We start from the raw sequence: 21196 nt of genomic DNA on the forward strand, positions 1-21196 counted from the left end.
ATCCACACCCACCATGAGGCTTGAACTCAGGACCTGAAGCCAAGAGTCACATGCTCTACCAACTGAGCCAGCCAGGTGCCCCAATCCATGCTTTCAGAAATTCCACTTCAGGGAGAAGACTAAAATTTCATCATCCCTCACTTTCACAGGCCCCTTCCCCTGCTTTATTTTTTATTTTTTTTAAGATTTTTTTTTTTTAATTCATTTGACAGAGACACAGCGAGAAAGGGAACACAGCAGGGGAAGGGGGAGAGGGAGAAGCAGGCCTCCTGCAGAGCAGGGAGCCCGATGCGGGGCTCGATCCCAGGACCTTGGGATCATGACCTGAGCCGAAGGCAGACACGTAACGACTGAGCCACCCGGGCGCCCCTTATTTTTACTTTTTAAAGTTTTTTTTTTTAGTAATCTCTACACCCAATGTGGGGCTCGAAATCACAACCCTCAGATCGAGTCACATGCTCTACAGACTGAGCCAGCCAGGTGCCCCTTCCCTGTTTTACTTATAGCACTTAACACAGTCTAACTCTACATAGATTACTTCTCAATTTGTTGCAGGCAGGGACCTGCTTTGTCATGGTCATACCCTCACTGCCTAACAGCAGCCTGCCATATAGAAGGTATTCAATATTTGCTGAGTGACTGAATGAAAGTTCTAAGGAAACAAGTATCTGCCCCCACCTCCAAATAAGTACGGTATATAAAATTCATAGGGCACCTGGCTGGCTCAGTCAGTGGAGCATGCGGCTCTTGATCTCAGGGTTTTGAGTTCGAGCCCCATGTTGGGCATAGAGATTGCTTAAAAATAAAATCTTCATAATATTTTTTAAGATTTTATTTATTTGAGAGAGAGATAAAGCACCCGACTGTGCACCCAGATGCCCCCAAATAAAATTTAATGAGATTAAAAATAATAATAAAATAATATTCGTAACATAATTTATAATTACAAACCCCAGAACCTACACGTTCAGAGAATAGCTGAGCAAATTAGAATAATGACACCATAAAATGCTCAGTAACCATTAAACATTAAAATTTAGTGAACTCAGGGATGCCTGGGTGGCTCCGTTGGTTAAGCGTCTGCCCTCAATTCAGGTCATGATCCCAGGGTCCTGGGATCAAGTCCCACATCGGGCTCCCTGCTCAGAGGGGAGTCTGCTTCTCTCTCTCCCTCTGCCCCTCCCCTCTGCTTGTGCTCTCTCTCTCTCTCCCACTCAAATAAATAAAATCTTATTAAAAAGATTTAGTAAATTCATTTATAAATTAAGTGAAGAAACAGAATAGCAACATTCATATCACGTAAAAAATGTTCTGGGGTGCCGTGCCCATTCAGAATTGTAGCTCAGATGAAGCTGGTATAAATACTGAAGAATATTCATAGAAGAATCATTAGTTCTTCAATAACAACTTTCTCAAGTTACTTGTACACATAATTTTCAAATATTCTATCAAGTCTGCGATATTTTTGGGAAGAAAAGCAGCTACTGTTACTGGTTATCAGTGGGATAACCAACATAATAGTATGACTTGAAAAGAGGAGTGATGAATTGTTCCCTTTTACGAAAACTAAAAAATGTGAAAAGTTAAAATTAAACAATAGATACGAAATTTCCTTAGTCCCTGCTGATCAGTGTAATTGTTTCATTTCGAATTCATTGCAGTATAATTTGCATATAGCAAAAATGTACCCAGTTTAAGGGAATGCCCCTGGTGTCTACTCTGAGGCGATCCTGACTGACGGGCTGAGTGTGGCATCTACAGGATGCTGGGGCAAGAGCTCACCTCTTCGGTCTTCACAGGTGAGGGAGGAACTTGCAAGGCTCCATCCCACCTGGCAGCAAGAACACTCCTGACCCCTCTCACCAAGCCAGGAAGCCTCATGTGCCAGGGACCCCAGAACCAGGAGGAAGTGAAGCTGTGAACCAAGTGGGGAGCCTGCCCCTGGGTTCTGGGAGGCTCGGTCACCAAGTGTGGACTTCAGAGTCGGGCTCCACTACCTACGGCCGGCTCTCCAGCCTTGAGCGCGCTGGCCAAACCTCTTTAAGCCGGTTTTCTTACCGGACTGAAGGGCAAATACCTCTGTAGGACGCAGGTGAAAATTAAATGAGACAGTCCATCACTAGGAAGCCACAATACAGGGACTCTCCTCATGCCAGCCATGATTACCCACGGTGTCCCTCCGGGGCCTGCCACCCGGGGCTGTCTCCTAGCTGGCACGTTCATACCCACTCTGGCTCTGAAAGGCACAACAGCCAAATGGGCAGTTGAGGCTAAAGCGTATTTAATGAAAGGCTCCCGGCACCACTTTCACCCGGTTTCAACATGTGGCGTCTCTCTCCGCAGAGGCCGGGTTGCTATTTCCTCTGTTATCCGAACAGCCCGGGGAACTAGGACATGCCGTCACAGCCCCTTTCCACGGCCCCGCCCCGCCCCACAGTGAGGCTGTTGGTCCAGGCTGAAATGCCACTTCAAAGGTGTACAGATCCATTCCGACCCGTCGCTTTATCTTTCACATCTGAAAACGGTCCAAGGTCGCTCTGTATGCTCCTCAATCAGGTCACAGAACAGCAGGAGACATCCCTTTGGCAAAAAAGGACACACTTTTGTCCTGTATCTTGTACTGGTAAGTGAGGCTCCTGTCCCGCTGGGCTGTGGGCTGTGATGGTGTCCGCCAGAGGATCCTCAGCTACAGGGACAAGGAGAATGAAAGAGAAGCAGCCCCCAAGTACCCGCCTGCTCCACCACCTGCGACCGAGGCCTCGAGGAGGTCCCGGTCATGTGCGATGCAGCATGTGACCCACTTTGAAAACAAAACTTATTACCAGCTAACTAAAACTAAAGATTCCCCCCCTCCAATACAGGAGTGATACCTGCCCGTTACAGAAAATGTGTAAGAGAAAGAAAAAGAAAAACAGCCATCCAGGGAAAAACCACTGAAGTAATTTGGTCTTTTTTCTATGCGTGCTTTTGTGGGCTGCACTGATTTTGAGAATCGACTCAGTACCTTCCAACCAGTACAGGCTCGGGAAGGCTAGAGGTTTATTCTGATGATGTCTCAATGCTAGGCAGGCTAGGATGCTCCAGGGGACTGGCCGCAGAGAACCCTCTCCGAACCCTCTCCTCCCACTGTGCACACAGGTACTACCCCACGGCATCTCGGGGCTCGCCCATTTGTTTTCTTTTCTGACTCTGGGCCAACACTCCCACCCATGCCTAATGGGTCAAGAGTGGTCAATGTCAAGTTAACCTGGAAGCCATGGTGGGGGTGTGGGAGGAGATTCCAAAAGAAAAGTTCCAGAAGGCAGAGAACCATGGCAGCCCCTTGGGAGGAGGTAGAACCTGACCTCCCTCACAAGGCAGGACTCTCGGCTTCTGCCTGAGTTCTCCAACATTCTGGTCAGAGGCAGCAGCGGGGGTGGCAGCAACCCCAGCCATGGGTATGGTCCCCCCAGGTTTGTATTTTAAAAGGAGCAGCATTGACCTGAGTAAACAAAGCCTTCTGTGGCCCTGCAGAGGCATTCTGCTGTCGGACAGCAGGGGCCCTGCATTCTGCTCCAGACGGCGGTCTCCTTTTTAGGAAGTTCTGCTTCGATCACAAATGGAACCACCATGGAAAACGTGCACTGGTGTGTGAGCTAGCCCCATCTGGAACAGACTGTCTTGCATTCACACAACTCCTGAGGTTTCCCTTGCACCCGAAGGAACACCCCAACCAGAGAGCCCCTAGGGCCTGACACTATCCCACGTATGGTCTCGGCTCAGGTGCAGAGGCAGCAGCTGGTGCCCCATGAGCCCCTGCGCACCTGTCCATGCACGTCCCTGCAGAAGCCCGTAGCCAGGCCCTCGGCCCGCAGGATCAGGTGGCTCTGGTGACTAAGGCCATTCAAGAGGATGTCATTCTCCTCATCCTCGCCGTCTCCACTGTCGTGTACCAGGGCCACAATGTTTCCCTGCAACAGAGAGTCAAGATGAGAACCTGCTCCTCCAGGCAGGGCCATGAGGGAGCACTGGGCTTTCGGTGCCTCCAATCCCCTGCATGTCTTCGCCCTGATCAGCCTTCATGCTGCTACTACTGGGAAGGACCCTTGCCTGTGCTCCAGGACCCTAATTCCAGCCTCGCCAGCACATCCAACCTATCCTGCCAGCTCAGTCCCTCTTAAACCAAGCTCAGCTCAGCCTGTGGTCCTCCATGTTAGCAAAAAGTGCCACCTTTCTGCCAGGCTCCTGAGTGCTCAGCAAGCGCCGGACTGCAGCGGGGACCAGAGGGGAGCAGTGTGGGCCCTGGAGACAACACAGGACACAGGCCAGGAGAAAGGGGAGCACGGAGGGCTGAGGGAGCACAGGGAAGAGGCATCATGTCTGGCCCAGCAGAGGGTCAGGAGGTGGACACACATGAGCAGAGTTAGAAGGGCAAGCAGGAGTTAGCCAACCAGAACCGAGGGGGAGGTCGACCCACTGAAGGGGATACCCTGAAGAGTAAGTCCTTTCAGAGGTATAGTATCCAGTTGTTCAAAAGAATGAAGCAGACCCGAGTGTTCTGTTCTTGGGCAATGGACACCAAGATACAGGTGTGCTATGAAATGGCATGGCAGGTGACCAGCGACGTGAAGAAAAATGCAGAGAGAGGCGCCTGGGTGGCTCAGTCGTTAAGCGTCTGCCTTCGGCTCAGGTCATGATCCCAGGGTCCTGGGATCGAGCCCCGCATCGGGCTCCCTGCTCCGCGGGAAGCCTGCTTCTCCCTCTCCCACTCCCCCTGCTTGTGTTCCCTCTCTCGCTGTGTCTTCCTCTGTCAAATAAATAAATAAAATCTTAAAAGAAAGAAAGAAAGAAAGAAATTTAAAAAAAAAAAAAAGAAAAGAAAAACGCAGAGAGACACACACACATAAAACACGTTCACAATTGCACAAACTCTCTGGAACAATATCCACATCGGGAAAGAGACCATTACTTTTTATTAAAGTACTCTTTGTGCTATTTATTTTTGCTTTCTTAAACTATTCCGAAGTTTCACTTTTTCAACTAAAAGAGGTATTTTTACAAAACGAGGGTGGCAGTGGGCCACAGAGCAAGCTAAGCTGCAGGCGGTGTGCGCACTTCGGTGTCGCTGATCGCGCCCTCCGCGCCCCTTCCATTCCCTCCCCCTCCCGTTCTCTCCACGTCGCCCGGCCCCCGGAGTTCCCCCGAACCCAGCTGCCAGGCAGGCCCTTGCACACAGGAGGTGCGCAACATGCCCTGCTGGGGACACGCAGCCCCGGCTGACTCCACTAGCTCACGCCAACCGTTGCCCAGCAACGCGGCCTGAGCACACGGCGCTGAGGGCCGCAGGCTCCTACCAGGGGCGCCATCACGTGCTGAGGAGCGGCCGCCGGGGGCCAGACGCTGTGTGGGCGTGCTGCAGGCTTCGTGTCACTGAACTCCTGCCGTTGCGTTCCCGTGAGGCCGGCACCAGAGCCATTCCTATTGTATAGATGGGTCTACTCCCATTGTTTAACTCTCTGTTTTGGCAAAATCCCCATTTTTGCCTCATCATTTGACACTAAAGATCAGGTCCTATACTTGCATCGCATCACACAATTTTTTTACAGCCGTTTATATCTCAACTGATCTTCAAAGGCCACAAGAGAGACAATGACCTGTCCCAGGACACGAGGCAATGTATGCCAGAGCTGGGACTTCCGCAGAAGCACACACGACAGGCCACAGTCAAGACAGTACCGATCAACCTTTTCATTTTGAGGCCTTTATTTTTTAGCAGCGGCAAGTAGGGGAGTGGAGGATGGCAGACCAAAAGATTTCTGGGGCTACCAGAGTAAAGCCAAACCCCCAGGCAAATACACAAGAAAGATCACCGCAAGCAAGGGAGGTGTGGACCCATCTGGGCCCATGGAGGTCACAGGCGGGAGCACGGAGAGCAGGCTGATCAGTACCTTTCGTTCCCAGCACACGGCCACTCTGCAGTAGTGGATGAAGTCCAACACAGCCACCGCCCCCAGGCCCAGGCTCAGCAGCACACTGAGGTCGTCCACTAGCAGCACCGGGCACCTCCACGCGGCCTGTCCGTCATCCACGGGCTTCAGAGCCTCTTGGACAAACTCATACAGGGGCTGCAGGTTCCCAGCATCGGCCTCCCTGGAACATCAAGCAAGGGTCACCAGAGAGTTCATTCTCTCTACAAATGTTTATCCGGGACTGAGCAGCACCACAGGAAAGGGCTGGGGGTGGGGTGGGGGGACAAAGAACTGGATCACAGGCCTTGGCCTAAGGGGCTCCTGATCTGGTTGGAAAGAAAAGGCATGCATTCATACATGAGCAAGTTGTACTTCAAACACTCCTTGAGGCCTAAGAGGTACAAAGCACTGTGCTAGAAACTGGAGGACATAAAAATAAACAGGCTCTCGGACCCTCAAGAGACACCATGCAGCCCCTCCTCCTAAGAGCTTAAGGCATCGAAGATTAATCTGGATTGGGCAGGCAGGAGAAGCCTTCCCGGGAGGTCATCATGGGGACAAAAAGCTAAACAGCAATTCAGGTAACCTAGCGGTGAGGGACGAAGGCCTAAGGGCTGTTTGTGTACCTAACAGATTCCACCTGTTTCTGAATAAGTTGGCCCAGCTACCTCCGCCTCCCCAATGACTACCCTTGGTGGTCACTTCCCAGCAACAGAGGCTCAAAAAGCACCTGAGCAAAGGGCCTCGGCATGTGCCCATGCTCCAGGTCCAAGCCCCACTAACAGCAAGGACAACCTCCCCCAACCCGGGGGTGAGGGTAACCAGGCCCATCATTCAGATGAAGACAGCCAGGTTCGGAGATGGTAAAGGTTGTGTGCGAGATCACATGCATAGGGTCAGGGCACGGGGCCTTCTGACCATACTGCTTTCCATCCACCGCATCAGGCTGAGTCTGAGAGAGGGGGCGGCGGGGAGAGCTCCCGTAGGGACTCCTTCGTGGTGGAGGAAGAAGAGCACCCAGGTGGGGAGTCCGCACAGTTATGTTTGTGGCTGGCACTCATAAAGGACAAGAAACAGGAAAACCAATCTCAGAATAGCAAACCCAGGAGTCGATGGACTTTTTCTTAAAGAGCAACAGTAATATTTTAGGCTTGTGAGTTCTTTGGTCTCTGTCTCAACTACTCAACTCTGCCGTTGGGAGTGCAAAACAGCCAGGAACAATATGCGAACAAATGAATGCAGCTATTCTAATAAAACTTTATTTACAAAAACAGGTAGCTGGCCCATGGGCCATACTTTGCTGAGCCCTGTATCGAGCCAAAAACAGAACAAAGGTGTGTGCAAGGGCTCTGAGCCAGGGTTGGAAAAAACACCGTTCTGCCATACTCCCAGCAAATAATGCTTTCTGTAGCCTTTGGGTCATCCATATGCCCTCTGGCCCATGATAAGAGCCAAGGGCTTTTTGATGAAGCCACAACACCAGGGAAGTGTCTACCTCCTGAAGCCAGCTCTGTCCCCCGACACGCCACACGCCAGGGAGAAGGAATCACAGGGCAAGCCTGGTCTGGGCCTCCCCACCCCCTGGGTACTTCTGGCCGGGGCTGCGGGCTGACTGACCTGAGGAACTGCAGGGGGTGTGGCTCCGCCTGAGCCCTGAAGAAGACATCCACCGAAGACTTAAGACCCTCGAGGAACACAAGTTGCCCGCGTTCCCGGGCCGCAGTCAGGCTGACACCCTAAACAACACAGGAGAGAGTGAATCACAGTGCCTTGCAGGGGATCCCACCCCATAGGCCAGACTCCAGCTCACAAAAGGGCACAGGACACATTCTAAGCCCTGCAAATGTGCACCTGTCCACCTTCGGATGGGGCCCATGCCTTCTTTCCACTGTGCGTTCCTAACCCACAATCCCCACTGTGCTCAGGTGTGCCTTTACGTTTAATTGTCACTTGGTAAAAAACTGATGTTTTGCTCACATATTTGTTTTCATGACGGCTCAATGGTTTTAATTTGCAATAGTATCAGGAAGTGTATCATCAACTTTTCTAAAAGTATGTATTTACAAAGTTAAGCACGTTTAAAAACGGTAATAATGACAATAAAATGGTGGGAGAATGACCAAGGTCTGAAACATGCTGGCTGCAGAAGAAAGGGCCAGATGTTGGCTTCGAGTTTCACAAACCCTTTCGGGAACGCCTCAGTGGTACAGGACCTCAGAGCTGCTCTGAGGCTTTCAGGAACATAGCTCCGAGATCGGAACGGCCAGGCTGCCAGCCACACAGGGAGATCCAGGTTCTCCTTCTCTGCCCTCTTCCTCAGAGGGCGGCACTCCCACGAGAGCTGCGGCAACATGAACTCTCGATGCACTAGTTCGGGGGTGGGCTAAGTTTCTCTGCATAGGGCAAGACAGGCTTTGCAGGCCATAGTCTGTGCTGTCACTACTCAGCTCTGTAGAATGACAGCAACCACCCACGACTCATAAACAAACGGGCCAACCCCTGCTCTAGACCAGACCTTTTTTTTTTTAAATTAACTTATTTTTTATTTATTTATTTTTTTTAAAGATTTTATTTGTTCATTTGAGACACAGAAATACAGAGAGAGAGAGAGAGAAAGCATGAGCAGGGAGAGAGGCAGAGGGAGAAGCAGGCTCCTCGCAGAGCCAGGAGCCCGAGGTGGGGCTCGATCCCAGGACCCTGGGATCATGACCTGAGCTGAAGGCAGACGCTTAACAACTGAGCCACCCAGGCGCCCCTAATTAACTTATTTTTTAAAATAATCTCTACACCCAACGTGGGACTCAAACTCACAACCCCGAGATCAAGAGTCGCATGCTCTTTGGATTGAGCCAGCCAGGTGCCCCTAGACCAGAACTTCTTTTTTTTTTTTTTAAGAAATCTCGCACACGTAGTATTTTATTATAGACAATTTAGTTTACAAATCTTTATACGCTTTAAGGAAAACAATCCGGCATCATAAACATAAAAATTTCAATATGCGAAATTAAATTTACAACGAGAAAATAAGCATGCACTTATTTTTGCATTATGTGGTTATTGCTACACTACCTTTATAATTCCTATCCGGAGTCCGAAAATGTAGTCAAGCCCTAAAAATGTTAGACCAGAACTTCTTAACATGGCTCTTCATGACCTACCCGATTACGAAGCTCTAGAGTCACCTGATTAAAAGGCAGATCCTTGAGCGCCACTCCAGACCTCCAGAACCAGACGCTTTGCGGGCAGGGCCCAAGAATCTGCATTTCGACAAACACCCAAAGACGGATACAATCTAAATATGCAACCCACTGCCCTGTCTGTGCAGACCCAGGTCACACGGAGCTCTTCACACCGCTCATGCCCCTTGACCAGGTCTCAGTTGTTCATTCTCACCCCAGTGTCCCCCACTGCGCAGCGCCATTAGCTCCACGGTCACCCCGGCAGACAGAAAGACTCCTGTTCGTCCCCTCTGCCCTTGCTCATTACCATTCTACTAATGGCAGTTCAGTAATACACCAAGAGTATGGAGGCTCACACTCTAGTCCTTCACGTGCCCAGTCCTGTGCGGGCCATTCCTGCTGTGTCAATGACGATTCAAAGGTAACAGAAAAAGTAGCCCATCTGGACATGAGTGTACACCAGTTTCTCATCCAGAAACACAGATGCTTAGGGTCAGAGACACATGCTTCACAGACCTGGAATGTAATGTGTTCTTAACATGACTGCTCTCCCTGAGCTCATGCTCTGACCTCTAACCCAGGAAATTCTTCCTTCTCAGCAGAGGATGGGAAAGTCTACCCTCCTCTCATCCTCTCATTTGTTTCTCCCCATCAGAGTGACATCGGGCAGTGACATGGCCCAGCAGGAAGACTGGCATTTCAATGATCACTGCTAATGGGTAGCCTGCTTCTTTCCCCCTCTGAGGCTGGCCTATTAAAAACAAAACAAAATAAAACAAGACCAAAAAAACAAAAACAAAAAAACAAAACAGTAAGCCCCTCTGGTCACAGGTCATGGGCGACGGCCTACGTAGGCCAGAAGGTTCACCAGCCTCTTGGCCATCTTATTCTTGCCTGCCCATATCTGATAAGATGAAGGGCAGGCCAAGATCAGATAAGGAGCAGGTGACAAAAGCACCTCTCCCCACATTTGGGTTCTAAGCCCTAAGCTTAGGGAGACAGTAAGAGGCACTCAATTTGGTGATAGACCAAGCTGTGATCAACCGAGCAAGACTAAGATTAAAGCCCACACTGAGAAGGAGAAAATCTTAACTGGTCCAGAGTCAGTAGAGCTGCATTTGATTAACAACAGATGTGGTTCTATAAACTCTAAATTAATAAAACAGGTAGAGTTGCTGCCTTAGCCTTTCAGATAAGGGATTCAGCACCCCGTGATTTCCCCAGTCACTCTCTTGCTAAGTTCTCTACAACCCACACAGGGGAGACCAGCCTCGGCCCCACTCACACCTGCGTGACCCACATACTCAGGGACTGCACCTCGGAGGTCTATGATACTTACCAACTTCTGTCCCACGATATTGTAGTGACTGAAGGACTGGATGAGTGCCACAAAGCAGACTTTACAATTAGCTAGCAAACAAAACAAACAGATTTTTAGTGACGTCTTTACTTACAATCAGTCTCATATAGTTCATACTTCTGGAAACAAAAGCACTGGGCCAGGTCTAGACAGACTCAAGGGGCCCTGCAACCTGACATACCCAATTTCATTCTAAGATACACATTTTCTCATATATAGTAATTATATCTTATTTCATTGAACCTGAGATGTACTTCTGTTATGTGTATTACTAGGTACCTTATTTTGTTCGATTGTCAATGAATTGTGGTTTTTAAAAAATAATATTTTGGAACGCCTGGGTGGCTTAGTCGGTTACGCATCTGCCTTCGGCTTAGTTCATGATCCCAGGGTCCTGGGATTGAGCCCCACGTCGGGCTCCCTGCTCGGCGGGAAGTCTGACTTCTCCCTCTCCCTGCCGCTCCCCCTGCTTGTGCTTGTGCTCTTCTCTCTCTCTCTCTCCCTGACAAATAAATAAATAAAATTTTTTAAAAATTAAATAAATAAAACATAATATTTTTCTGTTTGCTGTTGGTGTATACAGAAATATAATTGATTTCTTTTCAACTGTTCTTATATCCAAGAAGTTATAAGGGGAACACAAAGAAACTCTAGCTACCTTACTAAACATAATTAGTTTCTAATAATTTATCTGTAGATTCTCTTGCTCTTTCAGTGCTGACAATAACATCATCTGGAAAAGAAAACAACTTTCAAAGCTGTGAACTATTACAACTAAGAGTGCCAAAAGTCTACCCTCTATCCTGGCCTGGCTCAGCAGGAGCTCAAGGAGAATCAGTTGATAAATGAGTCTTTTTTTTTTCATTTATCTGTTTTCTTCTTCTAATCTACTTCCGTCTATAAATTGCAGTGGCCCTGCAGTTTTCCTCCCGACGTTCTTTAGGAAGCATCTACTGGCTAGGCAATGTGTCAATGGGTCCAGGGCCCAAAGACCTCAAGATACACAAGGACTGAGGAGCAACAAAATCAGTAGGCCACATAAGAGACTCAGTGAGACTGTGCGCACACTTCGTGGAGAAGGGAAGATAGGACACAGATACAGAGAGAACTTACCACCCTTTGGGATGGATGGGCAGGGAACAAGATGGTCAGTAACCTGTTACCTAATAAACAGCCACCTGGCTACCCAAACACCAAAGCCCTGGTTGGTTAATACTATTCCCATTGCGTTTTCCCTTAGGTTTCTTTTTCTATAGCATCAATGAGTCCTATACCTTTGAGGTAGAAGGAGAGAAAGTGGTGCACAAGGAAGCTGCCGTCTGTCTTGGCATCACAGAGGAGAGTCAGTTTTCCCTACAAGTTAAGAGGAACACAAAAAGGTGAATTAGACTCCCTGGAAGGAAGTCGATATCTACACACACACACACAGATTACCAAAAAGAAAATAAGTCAAAATTATGGAAAAAAACAACACTTAAAGTGATTGCTATTAAGTCACTTATTATGGATACGCATATCTCAGCTTCCACCTTCCCAAGGCAAACAGAGAATAAAGTGCCTCCTCTTCCTCATTCACCTCGGTACCTCAGGGACCAGTCCTGGGAAGAACGAGATCCTGAACGAAAGAAGCTTCTACCATCAGAATCCAACAAAAATCACAGCCTGCCACGATTGGAATGCACCTTCAAAAAACTAATCTGATCCAACTTCCTTCCTATTTCTAATTCTGATACCAATTCTGTCCAATAGGGTGGGGGATAGGGGAGTAGCAGTAGTTGACAGAGGCCTCCAGTAACAAAGTTCTCATCCCAATGGCCCTGGACACTGCTCCAGGCAGAGCTCTGATCATGGAAAGTCCTGGAAAGACCTCTAAAGATGGTCTCCACAGGGGCTGGCTGTCCTGCTCCAGCCACCTCTAGTTCCCTGTCGGTGAAAGGGGAGGTCGGGATCAAATGGCATCAGATAGGGCACTTCCATGTTGTGACTTTTTTTCACTTATAAAATATGAAAGATCGCACTATCAGACCTTGAGAGTTACCTCCAGTGCCCACTTTGATCCTCCAGTCCTCCACTCTGGCCCTGGCTTGAGCGCTCTGGAGGTGCCCAGATAACTAGCAAGGTCGCCAGTGCCACCTGCAGGCTTGGGCAGCTGACACCCACAGGGTCTACTGAAAACTGTAATTTGCCTGACACCGTGGGTTCATAAAAAGGCCTGAAACATTTGGTGTCTTGGCTGCCTGGAGGAGCTTACCATTTCCTTAGGAAGACAAGGTTAAGTTCCTGGGAGAAGTAACGCCGGGCTTAAAATGTGAAAAATTTCGGGATGCCTCGGAGTGCGGGAAGGAGGGTGGAGAAAACAAAGTGGCGGAGCTGTTGTGCCCAAGGCCGACTTGATACAAGCCAACGCTGGCTGAGAGCAACTTGGAAGAGCACCATTCAAGACCATGAGGAGGAAGAGGGGGAGCAGCGTTCACTGTGACCCGCACAATGCCGCAGGGCCAGAGAGAGAGACTCGGGGCGGTTAAGAAGCTCGTCTCCTGGGAAAGGTGGAGAATCGAACTCCCGACTCTCAGGCAACCTCCTCTGGGCGCCGGGACCCAGTGAGCACGCACAGGGCCCCCCAGTACACGTCTGTGAACGTAAGCCAATGCACAGCTGGTCAAGCTTCCCGGGCACTTCCGAGGGTACACACGGCCTTCGAAAAGACGCTCACCTTTCGTAAGCGCCCGCGCCCAGCCCAGTTTCCGGGTTGGCCCTCCCCGGACTACAACTCCCAGGCGCCCTTGTGCCCGCGGCCGTCGCGTCTTTCCCACGGCTCCGCGTGCGCTTCATTCGGGGATGCGGTCTCCCGCCACGCTCCGGGACCCGCCCCCTTCCCACCGCGCGGCGTCTAACCTGCTCCGCCCTGTCAGGGGTGATGTTGAGAAGGTTATTGAGTTCCGGGAACATTCCGAGCTCCGGGCACGAGCGTCCCGGACCGGGAGTTGGGGCTGCAGCGGGGACGACGGAGACCGAAGAGCCACACACCACTCGGGCCCGCGCGGGGGAAGCGCGCACGCGCAACGCTGCTTCCGGGCGCCGCGTGGCCAATCAGGCGGGCGCCTGGACCTGGGCCGCTGCCGGCGCACGCGCGAGGGGGCGCATCCGGCCGGGGTGGTGGGGGTCTTGGCCCTGCGGCGCCTTCTTGAGGGTCCGCCGCGCCCTGCAGTGGCCCCAGATGCCCCGCGCGACGGGTGTCTTCCGCCTTCCCTTGGCCTTGCTCTCTCCCAGCCCCGGGCCTCAGGGCCGTACAGTCCGCCCTTCCACACGAGCCTGTCGAGCTCCTGCTGTGTGTCCCCCAGGTCTCCAAGCTCAAGCTACGTAGGGAGCGAGATGGGTGAGGATGCCCGCCCTTTCTCCCAAAGCAGAAAACAAACGTAATAAACGCGGAATTGTATGTGGAAAAGTTATTGGGAAAAAAGGCAAAGCTGGAAAAGGGAGTAATGGGGTAAAGGTAGGTTCAGAATTAAAGAGGTTGTCAAGGTCAGCGCACTATGAAAATGTGATTGGAACACACCTTGCATGCTCCTACTCCGGACTTCTGCACCAGCTGTTCCTCCCTCCTGGAATGCTGATTTCCCAGATACTCAGAAGATTAAAAAAATCCCCCACTTTTTTCCGGTCTTTGCTCAGATATCACTAATCTTCGAGGCCTTCCCTGACCATCCTGTTTAAATTGTTTTTGTGGGTTTTTTTTAAGATTTTATTTATTTGCCAGAGAGAGAGCACAAGCAGGGGGAGTGGCAGGCAGAGGGAGAAGCAGGCTCCCCGCTGAGCAGGGGGAGCCCGATGTGGGACTCGATCCCAGGACCCGGGATCATGACTTGAGCGGAAGGCAGTTGCCCAACCAATCAAGCCACCCAGGCACCCTGACCATCCTGTTTAAATTGCAAGCTGTCCTTTCCCCAACACTTACCCTTTTCCCCTGCTTTCTTTTTTCCATAGCATTTATATCTAACTATATATAGTTCTATTGTAGCCCATTGAGCCTCAGAGCCCCAGGGACAATCCTATAATTTGACAAAATCACCTTTATTGACTCATTGCAAGGATAGAGGTAGCATACCAATAGAGTCCTGGGACCTGTTACTAAGCAAAGGAAAGGGAGTTGTTTTAGGATTTGGGAAAGGATGGAGTTCAGGTAAAATTTAAACGAAGTGGTGTTTTGTTGATAGGCTGGAAGCAGAGCATAGCTGTGTGTGAGGGGTCAATATCTGGCCTGGACTGTAAAGAGGACCAAGGTTTCCAGTGCATACCACAAGGTTAAGATAGATGTGGAATGGGGAGGTGGGGGGGGGGGGGAATGGGTAAAATAGATAAAGGGGATTAAGAGTACACTTATCCTTTTTTTTTTTTCACATTAAAACACTCATAATTGAAATATCTTTATCTTATGTACAATGAGTTGGCATTAAGGTAGGTATCTTGGATGACCCATTCAAGGAAGTTCACTTAATCCAGCTTAATGAAGCCTATATCCTTTGCATATTGACGGAAACACTGGCAACAAATATTGAGGCCGTATTTCTGGATCAGACCTTGCTTGTTTGAGCAGATGTGGCAAGAACCCTGGCCATCTTTTCTCAGATGGTTCCAGTAGAACTGCTGGTGACCCATCTTGCTCTCTTGGATGGAAAGAGGCAGAAGGGAGAGTACACTTACCTTGATGAGCACTGAGAAATGTATAGAATGGTGAATCATTATATTGTACACCTGAAACTATTATAACATTGAATGTTTATACTTCAATAAAAAAGTTTTTGGGGATGCCTAGGTGGCTCAGTTGGTTAAGCGTCTGCCTTCGGCTCGGGTCATGATCCCATTGTCCTGAGAATGAGCCCCACATCTGCTTCCTGCTCAGCAGGGAGTCTGCTTCTCTGCTCCGCACCCCCACCCTGCCATGCTCATGCTCGCACGCGCGCTCTCTCTCAGATAAATAAAATCTTTTAAGAAAAGGTTTTTTTAAACATAGATGTATGTAGTCACTCACTTATTTGAAACTCTCCACCTGGGCTGGAATTCGAAGCTGCTTCTCTGTCAAAATTACTTAAGTCCTCCAGCCCGGAACGGGACATTATATGCTTACTGGTATGTGAGGGAGAAGAGCAGTCCCTGGCATCCAGGGGCTAGTTCTTGGTGGTGTCCTGTTGAGCATAAACAATTTCATGAAACATCAACATCAGAGTGATTATGATGGGTCAAGACAAAACTAGTCCACTCTATAGTTATGTTGAACACAAAACAAGAGCACTGTTCAAGCCACAAACAACCAGACGTCCCCACTCCCAGCTAAAGACTACTGCTTCTTTACCATCACAGCTTTAGCCTCACTCTTTCAGTCCTCCCTGTAGATGAGATTCATTAAGGTACTTGATCATAGAATTAACCCTGCTTTTGACAGCACCCAATCCCAAACCCTCCTCCCAATCACCTAACAAGCCAAATCCTATAATTGTGTTCTAACATTCTTTTTTTAATTAAAAAAAAATTTTTTTTAAAGATTTTATTTATTTGACAGAGAGAGACACAGCGAGAGAGGGAACACAAGCAGGGGGAGTGGGAGAGGGAGAAGCAGGCCTCCCATGGAGCAGGAAGCCGGATGCGGGGCTCGATCCCAGGACTCTGGGATCATGACCTGAGCTAAAGGCAGATGCTTAACAACTGAGCCACCCAGGTGCCCCTGTTCTAATGCTCTTAATGATACACCCCATGATTTCCCATGGTGTGCATTCTCTTTCACAGCAATGAATAATAAACCCAACTTTTCAGCAATAGATGAATTCCTGGTGGTTGTTTCCTGGAAGGAAATGACAGGATTTCAGTTTCAACTTCAGGAACTTTAGCAAATAGTTTCTCAGTAAGAAAGCAGGAGTCCTCAAAGAAATGGGTTGTTATCAGACTGCAACTGCAACATGTCCTTGAGGGAAATACTGTTTCTGGTCACAGGTGTTGATGATAAACAGCCAGGGTTAGAGTCTGAGCTTATTGTTCCTTTCTTAATGTCCTTTTTGAATCCTCACACTAGAAGACAGAAGAGGGGGTTTTTGTCTGGCTTACTCACTCTCATTCCTCAGCCCCTGCTACGTGCTCATTTTGAAGGAATGAATGTTTGTATTTTTCTGTAACTATGGGCTGTCTTTTCACTTTCTTAATGGTGTCTTTTGAAGCAAAAAAGTTTTTAGCTTCAATGAAATCCAATTTAGCTTCTTTCCTTGTTTGCTTGGGCTTTTGGTGTCATCTAAGAATCCATGGCAAAATCCCAGGTCATGGACATTTACCCTTGTGTTGTCTTCTAAGAATTTTATAGGTTTAGCTCTTACAGTTAGGTCATCGATCTGTTTTGAGTTCATTTTTGTACATGGTGTGAGGTAAGGATCACTTCAGCTGGGATTCTGATAGGGACTGTGTTGAATGTATAGATTAATTTGAAGAGTATTGCAATCTTAACAATGTTAGGTTTTCCAGTTCATGAACATTGGATATTTTTACATCTACTTGGATCTTTAATTTCCTTCAACAATATTTTGTAGCTTTTGGAATGTAAGTTTTGCACTTTGGTTAAGTTTACTCCCTTGTCTTTTTTTTTTTTTTTTTTTTCCTTTGCTGTGCTATCGTGAATGGAATTTTTTCTTCATCATTTTTCACGTCGTTCATTGCAAATGGGTAAAAATACAATGGATTATATATACTCAGTTGGTATCCTGCAACCTTGCTGAACTTCTTTATTCTACGTGTGTTTTTTTTAGTGGGTTCTTTAGGATTTTCTATATATAAGATCTTGTCATGTACAAATAGAGATAGTTTTACTTCTTCCTTTCTGATCTGGATGCCTCTTATTTCATTTTCTTGCCTAAATGCCCTAGCTAGAACCTCCAGTATGATGTGGAATGGGAGAGGTGAGGGCAGACATCCTTGTTTTGTTCCTGCTCTTAGTGGGAAAGCATCCAATCTTTCACCTCTGAGTATGTTAACCTGGGTTTTTCATGGATGCCCTGCATCAGGTTGAAGAAGTTCCCTTCCATTCCCAGCATGTTTAATCCTTTTCTTCTTTGTGATGCTTCTTTCCCCATCCTGAGCAGTTCCTCACACACTGGATACTTGAGGGTATCAGTATCCCCTGCAGGTCTTGGGGATCTCTCTCTGTGAAATTCTCTCTCTTTGCTAGTACTCTGTCCTGTCTATGAACTCAGGCAGCCTCAGTCTCCCCAGGTTCTTAGTTCCATCTTTTCAACTCAGGGAGTATTTCACCATAGTTCCTCCTCTCTATCTGGAAACAAGGCAGTCAGCTTGGACAATCACAGGGGTCACCTTGTTCTTTGCCCATTTCTCAAGGATCACTACCCTTTGTTGCCTGATGTCCAATGTCTTTCAAGTTGCTGTTGCCTATATTTATATATGTCATTTTTTCTTTTGTTTTTTGTTTTGTTTTGTTTTTAAGCAAGAAAGTTAATCTAGACCTTTTTACTCCACTTTGGATGGAAGTAGAAGTCTGTGGATTATCTAAATGAACCAGAATTTAGCAAACTTTTCCTTTTTTTTTGTTTGAGCTTGTTGAGTCTTCTTCAAGAAAGTCTTCCTTACCCCAAAGTTCATAAAGATATTTTAGATTTTCTCCAAAAGTTGTAAAGTTTTCTTTTCACGTTTAAGTCTTTAATCCATCTGTAACTGATTTTTGTGTTTGGTGTGAAGGGATACAGATCAATTTTGGAAGTAGTATGTTCTATTTAACCTTGCTGAAATTTGATTGGTATCGTATTGAATTGTTAGATACAGTTCAAGGAGAATAGGTATCTTTAAAAAAAAAAAAGATTTTATTTATTTTTCGACAGAGAGAGAGACAGCGAGAGAGGGAACTCAAGCAGGGGGAGTGGGAGAGGGAGAAGCAGGCTCCCAGCCGAGCAGGGAGCCCGATGCAGGGCTCGATCCCAGGACCCTGGGATCATGACCTGAGCCAAAGGCAGTTGCTTAACGACTGAGCCATCCAGGCGCCCTGAGAATAGGTATCTTTTTAATATAAAATGTTGACTCTTCTTGTATTTGTCCATTTTCCTATCAATAGTGATGGGTTAGTTCCAGCTTTTTCCTTTGACAAAGAATACCTCTGTGAACATACTCAAATCATGTCCTTTGGTACCTCATACACATGTGCAAGACTTTGTCCAGGGAAGTATCTGGAGTGAAATCATTGGGTCATAGGAAAGGTGAATTTACCATGAAGCTTATAAAGCTCATTTTTTAAAAAAAGATTGTATTCATTTGAGAGAGGGAGAGAGAGGACAAGCAGGGGGAGAGGCAGATGGCAAGGGAGAAGCAGGCGAGCAGGGAGTCCAATGCAGGGCTTGATCCCAGGACTTGGAGATCATGACCAGAGCTGAAGGCAGATGCTCAACCATCTGAGCCACCCAGGCGCCCCTAAAGCTCATTTTTTATGCATAATGTTGTTTTCCTTCCTCTTTTCTTTCTTTTTCTTTCTTTCTTTTATTCATTCTTTCTTTCTTTCTTTCTTTTCTTTTTTTCTTTCCTTTCTTTCCTTTCTTTCTTTCTTTCTTTCCAGGAGGCTCCACACCCAGCATGGAGCCCAACGCAGGACTTGAACTCAGGACCCTGAGATCAAGAGCTGAGCTGAGATCAAGAGTTGGACGCCTAATCAACTGAGCCACCCAGGTGCCCCTCTATTCCTTTTCTTAATGAGAATGCCTCTCTCCCATTGTATAAGCCTCAGGTCCCCAGATAGCTGGATTTGCTCCCAGTCATAGTTTATGCACATGTTGAACAAACCAACGCAAATCTGGAAAATTCAAATAGAAGGATTTGATGCAGAAAATTGGGTCAAAGGGTGTGGGAAGGACTGGAAGAACAAAAGGGAGAAGGGGATCTTACATAACAATTAGGAAATTGTGGGGCGCCTGGGTGGCTCAGTTATTAAGCGCCCGCCTTCGGCTCAGGTCATGATCCCAGGGTCCTGGGATCAAGCCCCGCATTGGGCTCCCTGCTCAGCAGGAAGCCTGCTTCTCCTTCTCCCACTCCCCCTGCTTGTGTTCCCTCTCTCGCTGTGTCTCTCGCTGTCAAATAAATAAATAAATAAATCTTTAAAAACACACACACACAATTAGGAAATTGGTACTGCCTGGGCTGAAGGGCCCTCTTCTATAAGAAGGGGTCGAGAAGCCTGCAAACTACCCTTTCTAGACTCCTTTGCCAGCTGGCTTCTTGTTAGTTCTGTCAGGGAGACACTGGCAGGATACTGGAAGGCAGAAGAAGGAAGAAGCCATTTTTTCTGCTTCTGGTGACTCTGCTGGGCCTTCAAATGTCCATTTTCTTTCCATGAGTTAGGACTTCGCGAGCCCAGTTCCCTTCCCTTCCCAGCATGATCTCATGTCTGCCCTGGAGTTCAGAGCTCTCTGGCAAGCACGGCCCGTGTTTTCACCTTGTTCTCCTCCCCGGAACAGTGACTGCTCTACAGCTTCCAGCCCTAGAAGCGTCCTTCAGCCCCACTTCTCTGTCTCTGGCCACCCCTGGTAGAAAACATCACACAGCCCTGCCCCAGCTCCACTCCAAATACTGTTGCAACCACACCATAGTTTCCCTTGCTTTCCTGTGTCTACGTTGATGAGTTGTTTCTGCCAAGTGCTGCCTGGCGCTTCCACGATCCGTGCCAAGAGAGTTTTTATAGCCCCGAGTTGAAGGTGAACCCACAGGACCCATAGACTGCCGGCAAAAGCGAAGCTGCAAGTGGGCTTGGTCAGTCTCCTGCATGTCCACCAGAGGGCAGCAGACACCGCTTAAAGATGCAGGGCGCAGCAGCCCAGCGCGATCCCGAAACCGTTGCATTTCCAGGGTGCCCGCGGGCTGACAGTCCTTAGCTCCCCTCCCTGGGAGCTTGGCGGTGGACTCGTCATGGGCTCTCCTGCTCCGGAATCGCCCTCCCTCAGTAAAGTCCTCCCTGCCTTAGCCCCCCCAACCCTGCCATTGCGCCCCTCGTTCTCACATGACCTCAGAGCGGCCCACCGCTCCCCTGACCTCCTCTCACGCTGCTCACTCACTCCAGCCCCACCGTGCTTCTGGAGGCCTCAGAGGCAAGCTCACCCAGGGCCTGGGCTTCTCTGTCCCCCCCTCCGTAGGGCTCATTCTCTACGTGTCTCAGCTCCGCGTCCCTAACTCCTTCAAGTCTCTACTCCACCCAGCCTTCCCTGAGCGCAGCCCGTGTGCCAGACCCCCTTTCCAGAAAGATCTGCAGGAAGAGCCATCACCGGACAGCCTCCAGCGCTCACATCCGCGGCGGTCCGCGGGGGCTGCACAGAGCCTCCCCCAAGTCACACTCTTGCAGGGGGAACAGCGGCTGCAGCGGCCTGTCCTCCCCCCACCCTGCCGTGGGACACCCCGACAGACCATACTTGCCATACTTGCTCCAGAACTCCCCACCGTGGCTTTGTTGCGCTTGTCCGTGTCCACCTGCCTCTGCCCAATCCTGCTTCCTCCGCTTGCCTTTCACTGCCTTACCCAGGGCCCCTCCTCACTGGAACGTAGGCTGGGGGGCGGCAGGACAGGGATTTTGTCTCTTTGTTAATGAAGGACCTAGAAGAGGGCCGGTGATCCAGTAGGTGCTTAATAAATGTGATGAATGAATGAATGAATGGGGAAGAGACGGAGAAGCAGGCTCCCCGCTGAGC

General features: G+C 48.8%; 2 protein-coding genes across 4 annotated transcripts; both read right to left on the reverse strand.

The window, feature by feature from the left end:
• Positions 1-1213: 1213 nt before the first annotated feature.
• ELP6 (elongator acetyltransferase complex subunit 6) lies at positions 1214-13549 on the reverse strand. 3 transcript variants are annotated; one of them, XM_032412631.1, is made up of 7 exons: positions 13383-13549; positions 11762-11840; positions 10467-10537; positions 7566-7684; positions 5928-6129; positions 3804-3950; positions 1214-2686 (listed from the first exon to the last, which is right to left on the reverse strand). In XM_032412631.1, the coding sequence occupies exons 1-7, from the start codon at positions 13434-13436 to the stop codon at positions 2558-2560; spliced, it is 801 nt and encodes a 266-aa protein (XP_032268522.1). In that variant the 5' UTR covers positions 13437-13549; the 3' UTR covers positions 1214-2557. The 3 variants fall into 3 exon arrangements, with proteins under 3 accessions (XP_032268522.1, XP_032268523.1, XP_032268524.1); XM_032412632.1 differs by lacking the exon at positions 10467-10537; XM_032412633.1 differs by lacking the exons at positions 10467-10537; positions 13383-13549 and adding an exon at positions 13201-13235.
• A 1429-nt stretch (positions 13550-14978) lies between these two features.
• Positions 14979-15181, reverse strand: LOC116637231 (40S ribosomal protein S29-like). Its single transcript, XM_032412634.1, has one exon. The coding sequence runs from the start codon at positions 15141-15143 to the stop codon at positions 14979-14981; it is 165 nt and encodes a 54-aa protein (XP_032268525.1). The 5' UTR covers positions 15144-15181.
• Positions 15182-21196: the final 6015 nt, after the last annotated feature.

Source organism: Phoca vitulina, unplaced genomic scaffold, assembly GCF_004348235.1.
Source record: "Phoca vitulina isolate PV1807 unplaced genomic scaffold, GSC_HSeal_1.0 scaffold13, whole genome shotgun sequence".
Lineage (NCBI taxonomy): Eukaryota > Metazoa > Chordata > Mammalia > Carnivora > Phocidae > Phoca > Phoca vitulina.

What these genes read in the sequence shown, in the direction of transcription:
- LOC116637231 (XM_032412634.1), bottom strand. Translation starts at nt 15,143, where the DNA reads ATGGGTCACCAGCAGTTCTACTGGAACCATCTGAGAAAAGATGGCCAG.
- ELP6 (XM_032412631.1), bottom strand. Translation starts at nt 13,436, where the DNA reads ATGTTCCCGGAACTCAATAACCTTCTCAACATCACCCCTGACAGGGCG. An exon ending in ATATCGTGGGACAGAAGTTG is followed by an intron (nt 7,685 to 10,466) that starts GTAAGTATCATA and finishes TGTGTTGTTTAG; the next exon opens with GGTGTCAGCCTGACTGCGGC. An exon ending in CCGTGTGCTGGGAACGAAAG is followed by an intron (nt 3,951 to 5,927) that starts GTACTGATCAGC and finishes TCTCTGTTGCAG; the next exon opens with GGAAACATTGTGGCCCTGGT.